At 42.7% G+C, this 15,385-nt stretch overlaps 1 protein-coding gene across 1 annotated transcript; it reads right to left on the reverse strand.

Moving 5' to 3' along the window:
* Positions 1–1,179: 1,179 nt before the first annotated feature.
* LOC120056499 (G protein-activated inward rectifier potassium channel 2-like) lies at positions 1,180–14,352 on the reverse strand. Its single transcript, XM_039004677.1, has 2 exons — positions 13,449–14,352; positions 1,180–1,538 (listed from the first exon to the last, which is right to left on the reverse strand). The coding sequence occupies exons 1-2, from the start codon at positions 14,350–14,352 to the stop codon at positions 1,180–1,182; spliced, it is 1,263 nt and encodes a 420-aa protein (XP_038860605.1).
* Between the last annotated feature and the right edge of the window lie 1,033 nt (positions 14,353–15,385).

A 15,385-nucleotide genomic window follows, 5' to 3' on the forward strand; every position in this document is an offset into this window, starting at 1 on the left:
GCATGTACTTCCTTCCTGTCATTTTCCTCCTCCTTACTGTGAGGTACAGTACTACCATATAAGACTGAGATTCCAACACACTCTCCAGCGATGATGTCATGTGAAAGCCCTGTATTCCCAACATGTTATTTACCATGTCATCTTCTTATGAAGAAATTCCTAAATCATATTTGAAAGTAGTATTTGGGTATATGTTGATATTAATGTTTAGTTATATGACCAAAACAGAAATACTGCCAAAACAAATGGAGAGAAAACGGTCACACAGACGTCAACTTGGTTCCGAAGGGCAACTTAGTTCAACTCCCTTCAGTTCATTCTCCCTTCCAGCTTCCATTCCCAACTTAAAGGGTATTGCATCAAGCCTATCCTATGAGCACAAAAAGGTCTTCAAGGAGGGGAGACTTGGACTGATGATACTCGAGGGTCATGGGCGACAGTTCCCACTACCTCTTGGTGGTATGTTTAGTGGACATGCACAGTCAGGGTCTAACACATCTCTGCCAAGTGGGCAAGGATGTGAGGATGCCGTTGGTCTAATAGTCTATAGGGCTTGCATACAGAATTGTTAAGAGTTATTTTGTCTTGCCTATTACAATCAATATTATTCTCTTATGTACACAATATAGAATAAATGAACTACAGTTTTTGTACATGCTTATATATTTCTGAAAACCCCTAATGTAAAGAAATCTTCGTACATAAGGCATAGAATATGTACAGACCTGGTCTAAATGAATCAGTATCAAACATCTTCCTGTCAAATATTCACACTTCAGCAACAAAACAAATATTACATACAAAAAATACAAATGCAAATGCCCTAGAATATATACTTTTATATAGGTTTTAATCTTTGAATAAAAAATGTATAATAATAATAATAGGAATTTGTATTTTGAAGAAAAACAAAAAAGTTTTCAAAACATGCAATTGCCCGCAGAGATTTCCCGTCCAGCCATTGTCGTTTACCAGCTATCTTTGGAGGGTAAATGACCCGATGAGGGCCTAAGCTGTCCTTGTTGCAGGGCTCCTCGGGCTAGACTGTCCCCTTTTCTACCCTGGCCCTGACCCCTGACCTCTAACCTGGGACCAGCTCACCTGGTCAGCCAGTCATGAGAAGAGATGCCACAGTACGGTTCACACAGCCCCCCTGGCCCTAGGTTCTCTCGCTCCCCTTTACACTTTGGACTCGCTCTCTATGTTAGCAATGTCACCATTCCTCTCTGTCTGCTCCTCCAGCCCCTCCTCCTGGGTTACCAGGGTAGTAGTACTCTTCTTCTCGCGGCCTTCAGGTTCCAGCACCCCCTGCTGGCTGAGCTTGCTGGCCACGGACCAGGTAAGGGGCAGGCGGGCACGGCAATTCATCTCGGTCAGCTCTCTGGCACTGCAGCTGGGTGTGTTGGTCTCATGGATGTCGTGGAAGCTGTTGTAGTCCACCTCGTAGAAGCCATCCTCCAGTGTGAGCACGGGCATGAAGCGGTAGCCCCACTTGATCTCGCTAGTCACGTACGAGCTCCTGGCCTGGCACGTCATCCCTGTGGGACAGAGAGCAGAGGGCACTTAGCCTCCTCTAGAGATGGACAAAAACACTGTCTAGTTGTGGATATGACTTATTTAATGTCAGCGTCAAGATAATTACAAGATAATGACAAACACAGGTATACAGGCACTTTATGAGCAACAATGTTGTATCATGTTATCATGTCAATAAACATTGTTAAGTGTTAGCAATCAGTGATCTCTGGCTAGGGTCATACGTGCTGGGATTAAGTAAGTTATTAATTGCTGATACAGTTGGACACTCAAAACTGAGCACTCATTAATATATCCAGCCCTATCCAGTCCACACAACACTCAGGAAGGGTTGATGTATTGAACATACTGTACAGAGACTATTAATAACTCTTAATTATGAACATAGACACTAACTAGACTCTGGTTTGAGCTTTGATGCAGCAGTACACTGTAAATGTACCCCAGAGACATACAGTAAGCGTTTATATCCTCATCATTCACGTGCAAGGCTGCACTCGAAATCTAAGTTATGTGGACAGTGGTACAGGTCTTACTGTTGACTACTGAGCATTTGCAAGGCTACAGTATGTCATCTTTCACAATCACAAAACCAAACCAAAGCACTTTGACCAGATTTTATTGTCACTCATTAGAATGAATGGTGCTGCTAGGCTCTGTGTGTAGGTGAAGCCATAATTTATTATATTTCTCAAGGAAAACAGGCTACTACTTCAATTAATAATTTATTGGGTCAAATATAATGATATGTTAAAAATTACTCTAGAAAGTCTCTGAATTCCTTGCCTCGTTAGAGAAAATTCAAGTTGGCCATTTAAAATATTTTCCCCATTTTACAGGAAAAGATAAAGAGGGGATCTTCTGAAACATTTGCCGAAAAAAATTGAAACACTAATACTTACACAAGAGGAAGAGCCTATAATCATTAATAGATTAGCCCTCTCATAACTTAGTGATGAGTGGCCTCGTTTGACCTACGTTTTTTTCCCTATCCGGCAGGTTTCATAAGACATCTTAATAAGAAACCGTTAAACAGGCACTGAATGACAAGCAATATCCCAATTTAGATAGTTGTCATGGCTAACCAGCCCCATTGACACGTTTAATGCTGCAGGGCATCGGAATGGCACAATTATTGAGATTATAGCATCAAAAGTGGAGGGAGGTCAATGGGGGATTCATAATGAACATGCAATTCAAGAATAATTGGTGCTCTGGAGCGCAGCCATCAACAGGATATTGAGTAAAGCGAAGAGACGGTATAAAGGACTATATCAAGAGTGTGTTTGTGTCTGTATCATGGTGGTGGAGGGAGGGCTGGTACATCTCGTACTGCAGTTCCATTTGGCAGATGATCCTGAAAATGTGCAGCACCAATGAGCAGCTGAACAAAATCTGCTGCTTTGAGGTGTAACACACACAGGTCTCTCAAACTACGACACAGACAAAAAGAGAGTGTTTATAGAAATTGTAGAGAATTTTTTTTAAATGTAAAAGAAGTTATATAATTATCCTGCTTGGAAACCATTACAAACTGTTGTTCCTGTCATGCACCCTAAATGACAAAAGTGTCCAGAGCCTTTCTTCAAATTCAATTTGACAAAGTGCAACATATGCATTTCTCTCGCTATAACAGTTTAATAATGTCTTCAATGAAGACATGCAAGGGGTGGATTCAAATACATATTAACTGGTTGAGAATGCCCAGCCGCCCAAGATGGAGACAAATTGAGTGGAGTACAGCAATTGTTGTAGGTGTTACTCAGACCCTGCAATTACTCAGCTTCAGGAAGCCCCCTCCTGATCCTGACACTGTACCAATCACTGGCCCAGTGTCTTTACACAACCTGAACTAAACCAGGCAGGGGAGTGGGCTACCGAGGATGTGAAGCCTTGAATGGGGGCCTGAGACTGAGACATCATTAAAGGGGGCTCACAGTGCAGTCGATAGGTACCTCAGTGGCTGATTACTCTCTCACAGCCGAGAGGCCCCTGAGCAAGACACAGGAGAAAAACACTGACGTGCTCAAACGCAGGAATTTCAACGAACAGCAACAGCCCAAAGGTGAATGGAGAGAAAGGCAGGCAGACACCCACACACAGTCCTAGCTGAGCACATTTATGTAACCCACGCCCCAGTGCCAGGGCCGATTGCACTGTGTGTGTGTGTGTGTGTGTGTGTGTGTGTGTGTGTGTGTGTGTGTGTGTGTGTGTGTGTGTGTGTGTGTGTGTGTGTGTGTGTGTGTGTGTGTGTGTGTGTGTGTGTGCGTGAGCATGTACTAATATAGGCCTACTGTTAATGTACTAATATAGGCCTACTGTTCATGTACTAATATAGGCCTACTGTGCATGTGTGTCTGTGCTTGTGGGCGCATGTGCGTGTGTAACGGAGATAAGAACATAATGTAAGCTCACTCCATAGCTAGCTTAAAATGTCCCCAATGGTGCTATTGAATTGGATCCTTTTCTATAGCTCAACTGGTTCACATGTTGTCAAGCGGGCGATCATGTGTGTACAAATAATACAAATTAAGCATGAACAATTCATTTTTACGGCAGACCAGTCTCTTGGACCTCTGCTCAGCTTCCCAAAGAGAGATATACTCTCGAATGGTGACAGATAGTTGAGACAATCTGAATAAAGCATTAATCCATACCACAACATGCTATTAAAATGTATATACTGTATCTATTGAAAATGCAGCCGGATTACCTTCTGGGATGCAATGGTAGATTTATACACTGACGTTGTCTCATTCAGGCAACTTGGTCACAGGTAGATCTGTGAGGCTGAGAGTCTTTGAGCTAGCTGTTTCAGACTGCATCTGTTATCAATCAGGAGCAGACTGCAGTCACTTTAAATCCCCCAATAAATTACAGTAAGTCAGTGCAAGGTGGCAGTGAGAGGGAGAAGGGTCTGTCTATTAAGTCAGGGAGGACTTTTATAACTGGAAAGCCACCCAACTTACTACTGATGTTTAGTATGGATAGGCCTGGCAATGGGGTTATCTTCAAACTCTATCCTGAATGAACACTAACTCCCACTTGGACTGTGGCAATGACAATTAATAAGGACATTGGTGATGCAGAGGGAGAGAGTAGAAAGATAAATCCCCCTTCTAAAGTCCTGACTCACATCTGAGGAGCAAACTCTTCTTCCTCATTCCGTACACTGAGTCAAGTTCATTGCATCGCATAACTAGTTGGCCTAATTCCATATGGAGAGAATTATTCCCAGAAACACCATGAGCTATTCTGTGTGTGTGTGTGTGTGTGTGTGTGTGTGTGTGTGTGTGCGTGCGTGCGTGCGTGCGTGCGTGCGTGCGTGCGTGCGTGCGTGCGTGCGTGCGTGCGTGCGTGCGTGCGTGCGTAAGTAAGTAAGACAAACCTGGAACATAAATGTCTGGCGGACACATAGTCTATGACCACACAGTCTCCTCATCCTGCTGTGGCTACATGTGTGTATGTGTTTGTGTTGCATACTGTACATTCACAGCCCTCATAACACAGAACAGGTCAGCCGTGAAAATGGCCACAAGCTGTTCCTGCTTCTCATCATGCCCTCCACAACCTTGCGACCCCTCCCCTGTCACCCGAAACATTCTCCTTCACGCCACTGCTGCTCCGGTCTGAACATGCCCTGGGCTGAATGACAAGGCACCGCTCCCACTATTCATCAGTTGAGCATGCTATAAAGGCCACTGCCACTACCACAATAACACACTGGAGAAATGATTCAACATTTAGTCTGGCCTCACAATGTTCACATCACCTGTTTTTACACAAAGTATAGAAGTCTAGTAGAACCTTCAAATTAGGGGGAAGGGAGTGAATTGATGGTTTCAGATGTAATCTGTGGTTGCACCTGTCTATTTAGGTAAATCTGACTTGCATGTAGACAATATCAGCTACTTTCAACTTTCCCAAAACAATGACTGTTCTCTGCCTGACCCCTGTAGTTAGTTTAATATGTAGAGATTAGAAAGACTGGTGCCCTATCCACTCAAACAACCAAGGTGTTGGGGCAAAGGGGGACACACAGTAAACTGGTTGCATGTTGGGTCTGTGATACCAGAGAGTAGTAATGGCAGTCAGTCAACACCTAAAACCCCTTCCGTCCCCCTCCCTCCATTCCTCTCTCCTTTTCTGACAATGTTGGGGTTTGATTATATGCACTGTATGTGGTCTGCCATCATCCACTCAGTTGGCATCTCCCTCTGTCCATCTCCGGCTCCTCATATACTTTACTCACAATGGTGCTAATCAGAGACTACAAACGGGACAATTACACATGCAGCCTGGCCCCTCGCAAACAGTTATTATCCAATGAAACAAAGTGTGCTGCCCTCTGCCCCCGACACCTAGGTGATTTAGCGTTGAAAAACAGAAACATATGCAGAAAAGTACCTCATACCTACTGTAAATATGGTAGAGGATCTTTGATCTTATGGGCTATTTTGCTTCCACTGGTCCTGGGGCCCTTGTTAGAGTCAACGGCATCATGAACTTTACCAAGTACCAGGACATTTTAGCCAGGAAGCTGACACTTGGCCGTAAGGGAATATTTCAGCAAGACAATAACCCCAAGCACTAATCAAAATCCACAAATAAATTTTCAATTGATCACAAAATCAACATTTTGCAGCGGCCATCTCAGTCTCTGGACTTGAACCCCATTGAAAATTTGTGGTTTGAATTGAAGAGGGCAGATAAAAGATATCAAGGATCTGGAAAGATTATGTATGGAGGAATGGTCTATGATCCCGCCCAACGTATTCTTCAATATCATAAAATATTGTAGAAAAAGGCTCAGTGTCATTACCTTCGCAAAGGGAGGGTGCTAGAGTATTGAAAACAGGGGTGCCAATAATTTTGACCACTATCTTTTTAATTACTTGTTAAACAAAATATATTTCTCTGAACAGTTGCTAGGATAAAATAATATAATTTCCCCTTTTTTTTGCAGACAATGTAGCTCAGTGTTTGTATTATTTACTTTATACAGTCTTTTTTGCTCATCTATTATCAAGGGTGCCGATAATTACGGACCTGACTGTATAATTGACAGAATTTGAGACAAACATGTACCACATGGCAACACCATATCAAAGTATTGGCCATATTAAAAATAATCTAAATAGAACATGTGCGCCTACGTACAATAAATCTCTGTCTGTAAGAACAGAGTTCTCGCCTAAAGTAAAGCAACTACCCACAAGCAGAATTGGTGGAACATAATAGCTAATAATAATCAGATAGCTATTGGCTGGTGTGGCCTGCTGTTTAGATAATAGAGCTTACATAACCACAGTGGGCTTTCCTGCTTGCTCACTTCGTATGCTCACAGAGAGTCAAGCTTTACACTCTCTGTCTCTGTCTGTCTTACACACACACCCACACACACACACACACAAACACACATGCACACAGTAACCGCAGTTGCCATGGCAACCTTACAAACCATCACTGTCGCTTAGAGAGGGAGATAGAAGCAGAAGGAGGGAGGAGGGTAGACTTTTCTTCATGTTCCAACAACAAGATGGGGAATTATCCTTGCCTGCAGCTCTTTTTCCATGTCTAACCAAAATATTCACTGTTCTTTGATACAGATACAGTAGAAGTGATGCAGAGCACTGCTCTAAAGTATTACCTCTGTTGGTAATGGTACCCAAGGTATAGTGAATCTGGAATAGTTACCACTGGTATTGATTTGAGGGAAGTGGAAAGGGCCAAATGCAGCAAATCAGAAGCCTGCTTTTCTATTGCATCTCTATACTCTTTATTTCAACCTCATCATTCCATCCACTGACCGAAGAGTAATGCGACTGTTTGACCGAATGGCTGCTGAGACACAGAAGACACATAATCTCATTCTAACTTTCTTTAACATATGTACTATGAGTACAACAAAATCAAACCAGAAACATCAACCAACCTATCAGAATAATCCGTCTGATATTGCTATAACGCAGTGCTTGTGGTGGTACATGTGCTTTCCATGTTTGCTGAGAAGGAGAGTAACGAAAGAATAATGTTCACGGCTACTTCAATATGCCATAAAAGCTATCAGGCCGCTACTCTGAGGACCAATAGCCAATTGATTTGGTTGCTTCCATTGTATTTTTCACTGCTATAATCTATCATTATGTTATGAATGAATATAGATAATGCAGCCAATGTTGCTTGCTGTGGTAATCTCTCAGAGAAACATAGACTGTAACAGATTTATGTTAATTAAACCCAGTCAAAATCTGCTTAACTGCCACTTCATCAAACAGTGTAATCACTGGCTCCTGTCACTGATTACCATCTGACTTCCTTCCACTGCCTGTGCTGCAGCTACCTATATCTTTTCACTGAAATGCACAAAGCTTAAAAAATCGGACTGGTTCATTCTGACACCAAATCTCACTTTATTTGATCTATATATCTTTATCTTTACCCTAGTGGTATGCCAGAGATGTGGTATGCTAGGTACCAAAAATAACAAAATCAGCTGGGATGTGTTAGGGCCTGCTGACTGCCCCTCCAAAGTCAGCCAGCCAGCAAAGCCTTCCTCTCTTGGACATTTTAAACAGTTAAGAAACAATGAACAGCAGTATATTGGGATCTAAATGATAACACCAGATCCAATCAGTCAACTCCTCAACACTGTGGGTCCTCAAGTAAGAGGGTAAATGTATTTATTAACAGCTGATAAAGACTTAGAATGATCAAGCAATTTCCACTGCTTCCAAAGATCCCCCCTCTCATCATCTGAGAAACCTTTTGTTGTAAATGCCCACAGGCATGAGAGAGGCGCAAAATATGAATTGTAAAACTTTTTTTTTATTCAAAGAGAGAAGATAATTCACATTTTACAACCCACACAATTACATTAGTATTTTATTGGCCTTTTATCATTGTAGGCTCGGCCCTAACTTATGTGCTCTCTGTCACCTCTGAGTCTGCATGGCAAATGGCCCAGAAAAACAAGGGAAAAAACCTCAAGGGCCTGTCAGCCCTTCAAGAGGCCAAATTGCCTCTCTCTCTTACAGCATCCAGCGGACTGACTATTGAAATGTGTGTTAGTGATTCTATTGTATCCATGTTTGGAATTGATCTGAAACTTGTCCCCTGAGGAGAACTCTGATGCTATCTGAAGAATATCTGCTTAAACTGTCAGAAACGTCGTTTTAGAGAATTTGGCCTCACAACCACAGACCACGTGCATACACCGTCTCAGGGAATCTGCGTGCTCGTCGTCCTCACCAGGGTCTTGATCTGACTGCAGTTCTGCGTCGTAACCGACTTCAGTGGGAAAATGCTCACCTTCGATGGCCACTGACACGCTAGAGAAGTGTGCTCTTCACGGATGAATCCCGATTTCAACTGTACTGGACAGATGGCACACTGTGTGTGTGGCGTCTTGTGGGTGAGCGGTTTGCTGATGTCACCGCTGTGAACAGAGTGCCCCATGGTGGCGGTGGGGTTATGGTATGGGTAGGCATAAGCTACGGACAACAAACACAATTGGATTTTATGGATGGCAATTTGAATGCACAGAGATACCATGATGATATCCTGAGGCCCATTGTTGTGCCATTCATCCACCGCCATCACCTCATGTTTCAGCATGATAATGTTGCAAGGATCTGTACAAAATTCCTGGAAGCTGAAAATGTCCCAGTTCTTCCATGGCCTGCATACTCACCAGACAGGTCACCCATTGAGCATGTTTGGGATGCTCTGGATCGACGTGTACGACAGCGTGTTCCAGTTCCCGCCAATATCCAGCTTTGCACAGCCATTAAAAGAGGAGTGGGACAACATTCCACAGGCTACAATCAACAGCCTGATGAACTCTATGTAAAGGAGATGTGTCGCTCTGCATGAGGCAAATGGTGGTCAACCCAGATACTGACTGGTTTTCTGATCCATGCCACTACCTTTTTTTAAAGGTATCTGTGACCAACAGATGCATATCTGTATTCCCAGTCATGTGAAATCCGTAGATTAGGGCCTAATTTATTTATTTCAATTGACTGATTTCCTTAAATGGACTCTATCTCAGTAAAATCTTTGAAATTGTTGCATGTTGCATTTATATTTTAGTTTATTTTATTTTCCTTTGACAGACAATTCTCAGAACTTTCTTGATAGCCAATTCCTGTAACTCAACTATAGTCTTTATGAATCCTCTTAATGGAGTCAGATATTAAGATTGAATAGACTTTGATCATATTAATGGCATAGTCCTATCAAGGGTCTTATGTTAGTTATACAGTGCCTTCGGAAAGTATTCAGACCGCTTGAACTTTTCCACATTTTGTTAGGTTACAGCCCTATTATAAAATGGATTAAATAGTTTTCCCCCCTTATCAATCTACACACAATACCCCATAATGACAAAGCAAAAACATGTTTTTGGCAATTTTTGCCAATTTATTAAAAATAAAAACGGAAATATCAAATTTACATAAGTATTCAGATCTTTTACTCAGTACTTTGTTGAAACACCTTTGGCAGCAATTACAGACTCAAGTATTCTTGAGTATGCCACTACAAACTTGGCACACCTGTATTTGGGAAGTTTTTCCCATTATTCTCTGCAGATCCTCTCAAGCTCTGTCAGGTTGGATGGGGAGCGGTGCTGCACAGGTATTTTAAAGGTCTATGCAGAAATGTTCGATTGGGTTCAAGTCCGGGCCATTCAAGTACATTCAGAGACTTGTCCCGAAGCCACTCCTGCGTTGTTTTGGCTGTGTGCTTAGGGTCGTTGTCCTGTTGGAAGGTGAACCTTCACCCCAGTCTGAGGTCCTGAGCGCTCTGGAGTCGGTTTTCATCAAGGATCTCTCTGTAATTTGCTCCGTTGATTTTTGCCTCGATCATGACTAGTCTACCAGTCCCTGCTGCTGAAAAATATCCCCACAGCACGATGCTGCCACCACCATCCTTCACCGTAGGGATGGTGCCAGGGTCCCTCCAGACGTGATGCTTGGCATTCAGGCCAAAGAGCTTAATCTTGGTTTCATCAGACCAGAGAATCTTGTTTCTCATGGTCTGAGAGTCCTTTAGGTGCCATTTGGCAAACTCCAAGCGGGCTGTCATGTGCCTTTTACTGAGGAGTGTCTTCCGTCTGTCCACTCTACCATAAAGGCTAAATTGGTGGAGTGCTGCATAGATGGTTGTCCTTCTGGAAGGTTCTCCCATTTCCACAGAGGGAATCTGGAGCTCTGTCAGAGTGACCAGCGGTTTCTTGGTCACCTCCCTGACCAAGGCCCTTCTCCCCCGATTGCTCAGTTTGGCCGGGCGGCCAGCTCTAGGAAGATTTTTTGGTAGCCTTCCCCAGATCTGTTCCTCGACACAATCCTGTCTCGGAGCTCTACGGACAATTCCTTCGACCTCATGGCTTGGTTTTTGCTCTGACATGCACTGTCAACTGTGTGACCTTATTTAGACAGGTATGTGCCTTTCCAAATCATGTCCAATCAATTGAATTTACCACAGGTAGACTCCAATCAAGTGGTAAAAACATCTCAAGGATGATCAATGGAAACAGGATGCACCTGAGCTCAATTTCGAGTCTCATAGCAAATGGTCCGAATACTTATGTAAATAAGGTATTTCTGGTTTTTGTCTTTAATAAATTTGCAGAAATGTCTAAAAACCTGTTTTCGCTTTGTCATTATGGAGTATTGTGTGTACATTGCTGAGGAAATTGTTTTAAAAAAATCCATTTTAGAATAAGGCTGTAACGTAGCAAGATGTGGAAGAAGTCAATGGCTCTGAATACTTTCCGAAGGCACTGTATATAATATAGTCTATATATCAAATATTATTTCACTACATCATCAAAGTGCTGACATGCTTCAAACCAATATTGTCTGAATCAAATAGAAAATGACAACTGAAAAAGAACAGAGCAATAGGCGAAGAGGCTTCCCCTTTCAAAACAGCAGGCTTCTCTCATTTGAGCTCATTTGACTCATTTACATGTATCAGCTGATATCGTCCACAAAGAGAATAAAGGAGGAAATGGAAAGACGGAGGAAAGAGATTGATATGTTTGGCCTGCCCTCCAGAACAGAGCCAGAGAGTTACAGGATGAGTCAAGAAGCGGGGGACAGATATCTCTCAGAGCAGTTTCATAGCAGGATCATTTCTAGTTCACTCTTTGACCCAACCTTTAATGGGCATGTTATGAGTGGATGCATTTGAGCTCCCATTTTCATAGGATTTTCTGTCTGTTATTTATAAAATAACATTATCAGCCCAGAAACTACAGTGTAATGATTTCTTACATTACAGCTCAAGGCCAGACAAACTCTCACTGCTCCTTGTGCGATGAAAAATAAAACACTTTGCAACAAACAAACCATACTTTTCATTTAAATTGTCTTTGTGCAAATCATACAAGCTCATTCACACGCCATACAGTACAACACCCTGCATTTATCGAACTCTTAGGTCCGTATAGAACCAGTTTCAAGGATGCCATATACAGAAGTATTGTTCCAGAAGACATCCTGAAATGTCCTTAGTGTTGGCATTTTGTTGGCAGCATTTTTTAACAAGGTCCTGTATTTTGTATTTCTGACGAGCTGCCAAATTCGGTCATGTCTATCCCTCTTTAGGGCTGCCCTGTTAGGTTCCGGTGTGAACCAGGTGTGGAGAACTGCTTCTCACCCCACTAAGTCACTTAGCTGCTTTTCTGCCACCTCCAAAAAGAGCCTTAGAAAATCCTCACTGCAACTTCTTTGAAACAGTGTTTTAATTGATGAAAATGCCTGTTTGTGTTTATCCTTTTATTCTGACAACCATGTCTTGCTTCCAAGTTGTCTCGGACAGTTTTGTTTTGTCTGAGTGAGATTCAAGGAGACTGGTAAACATAACCTTCAAATATTTGTTGGGCATTGTCTGCTAGCAAGATGCACAATAAATCTGGTATTTGGACTGGAAGTAATTAGTCTGGAATTCTGGATAGGGCAGTGCATTTGATTTCAGTAACACACGGAGATGCACTGAGGTCAAGCCAAATCGAATGCAGTAAAGCTAGACTAACCAACAAACTAACCAGCAATTTGAAGCACGAAAAACATACAGGTCGAATTCACCTCACAATGGATACCGTGAGTAAGCTTGTGTCAAATAGTGTGTGTGTAATATGTGTGTGTTTTCATATCAATGCTAAAGGAAATACATGTGTGCTATCTGTAACCTGTGTGCACACCTGGCTGCACTGTGCCTCATAGTTTTATTCCACACTGAAGACTATGGCCTCTTTACTGCTTGTGTAATCAGGCAAAAGTGTCTGCAGACAGTGTTTTCAATGGTCCATGTGGTTACACAACCAGGGATGCACCTGCCTTTTCCTATTGGTAATGAAATCTGATCTTATTTGCATCTCCCCCACAATAAGCCTATTGTGCAGCCCATAACCTAACAAAAGGCTGTGGGGCAACACCATGGTGCACACAAGGGCTGAATCTAGATTAATTGAATTATATCGCCTCGTCTGTTTTCCCTCATGCCTTTCAATGACTCCCTCTCAAACCTCAGTGGAAAATAAGGTAAAAGAAGACAAGAAGAGGAGACAAGCACATATGAAAGCATTATTATGATAAGAGATGAAACATCCTTGTTCACTTCTGAATAAACCATTAACTGCTAATGCAAATCAGAGGTAACATGTAACAGGATGATGAGCATATGGACTTTGCTACTGTATGAAATTGCTATAATTACTATAATTGTCATAGTTAATACAACACCCACACACAAATTAAATATGTATTATTATACTGGAGCAACATTTCAGTTTAAAGTTTCAGTTTGACAGTTTGAATTTCAGTGGAATCTGTGATTAGGAAACAAAGAGAAGGAAAAGTTGATGAATTAAACCTGTAATTTATATGTTTGGTGCTGCTTACCTGTAGCCTCCACCATGCCCTCCAGAATGACCACAATCTCCAGGTCCTCTTTGTCAAGGTCGGCCTGGGAGATCTCCCAGAAGGGGCTGTTCTGATTGATTTCATGGCAGATGATGAGCGGGGACACCAGGAAGAGCCTGTCATCCCCCGTGTCATAACCCACATTCATGTCTGTCTGGTTGAGGGGTATGAACTCCCCTTCCTTGGTCTGCTTGGACTTGATCAGCTTGGCCCTGATTGAGGCCTCCACGATGTGCGAGTTCCGAAGGTCCCCTACCCTGAACATCAGACACAGCCGGCCATCCCTTACGGAGATGACAGCGCTGGTGGAGAACACTAATGTTTCTGCCCGCTTCTTGGGCTGCGAGATCTTGACAAACATGCAGCCCACCATGAAGGCATTAACTATGGACCCCAGCACCGACTGAATCAACAGCAGAAGGATCCCCTCTGGGCATTGGTCTGTTATAACCCTATAGCCGTAACCTATGGTTGTCTCTGTCTCTATGGAGAAGAGAAAGGCTGAGACAAAACCGTTGAGATTATTGACACAGGGAGTCCACTGGTTGTCCCCTATGTGTTCCAGGTCGCCACGGACATAGGCGATGAGCCACCATGCGAAGCCAAATAAGAGCCACGTCACTGTGTACACCAAGACAAAGATGAAGAGGTTGAACCTCCACTTGAGGTCCACCAGTGTGGTGAAGATGTCCGTCAGGTAGCGATAGGTCTCCTGGACGTTGCCATGGTGGACATTACATTTGCCGTCCTTACGGACGTACCTCTGGATCTTCCTCTTTGCCCGCACCTGGTCTACCAGCTGCTTGGGCAGGTCCTTGCGAGCCTGCTTGGGTAGCTTGGGCTTTCGGGTGGTGACTGCCGGACTTTCCACATCCTGCTCCATTGGGGCTTCTAGAAGGAGTCAAGCCTACAGGGAGAGAGAGAGAAGACAACAAAAGAAAATGGCAGGTAAGACAGAGGCACAACTACTGAACTGCAACACCTTAAACTTTGAGATGGTCATTTCATCCCAAATCCCACAATGTCTCACTCCAAATACTGTACAGATGGTAGGATCTTGCTAGTTTGATTTATCTTATACAATACAGACTTTCTTTTTCTCTTAGAAAATCTGTAAACTAACTTCCTAGTCTTCATACAGTGCAAGCCAAGATATATTGAATGTCTATTTGACTCATTTGTTATTGCATAATGCACTGACAATCTTAGACAGATGTCAATCATGAGGGGCCTTAAGTAAAGAAAGTTAATCTGTCAAAAGGTTTTAATATACTGGTTCTCCAATGCTATTTTCTATACTCTCCAAACTGCATGATATTTACCAAAGCGATTTCCCATGCTTTGAACACAGTCGTAACAGCAGGTGGGGATACTGACAACGCACTTTTGAAGAGCCTCTTCAATTTACAACATTTTCTGTCGTGCTTCAAATTTTAAGAGGTTGGCGGAGTGTTATATGGAATTTTTCACCAGCTAAAAATAGAATCATGGAGGTGGTACTGGTTAGGTCATCATGAGCTGAGAGGAGCGATGAGTAAGGTTATAGTGAGGCTTCTGCCCAACACTATCTCTACATGGGGTCCTTTGAGGGCTGATGGACGGTCGTCCAGTTGAACCATGACCACATCTTCTCGCTCAGTGCGCTTCCAGATACCATCAGATTAGAGAGCTGTCACAATCCATTCCGTCTCTGAGAGAACTTCTCAAAGAAGAAAATAAATGCTCACTATGTTGTAATTAAAGCTACTCCATTCCACTTAGTCGGCTGGGTCAAGAATCCAAGGAGGGTTTCTGCCCTTCTACCTCATTTAGTCTCGACTGGTAGTGAGAGGTTAAATTGGGATTACTAGATTATGGAATTGTTTGCAATATTTGTTGCTTTTCCACAATACTTTTCACAAGTATTTCTCTACACC

This window comes from Salvelinus namaycush, chromosome 12 (genome assembly GCF_016432855.1).
Source record: "Salvelinus namaycush isolate Seneca chromosome 12, SaNama_1.0, whole genome shotgun sequence".
In the NCBI taxonomy this organism is placed as follows: domain Eukaryota; kingdom Metazoa; phylum Chordata; class Actinopteri; order Salmoniformes; family Salmonidae; genus Salvelinus; species Salvelinus namaycush.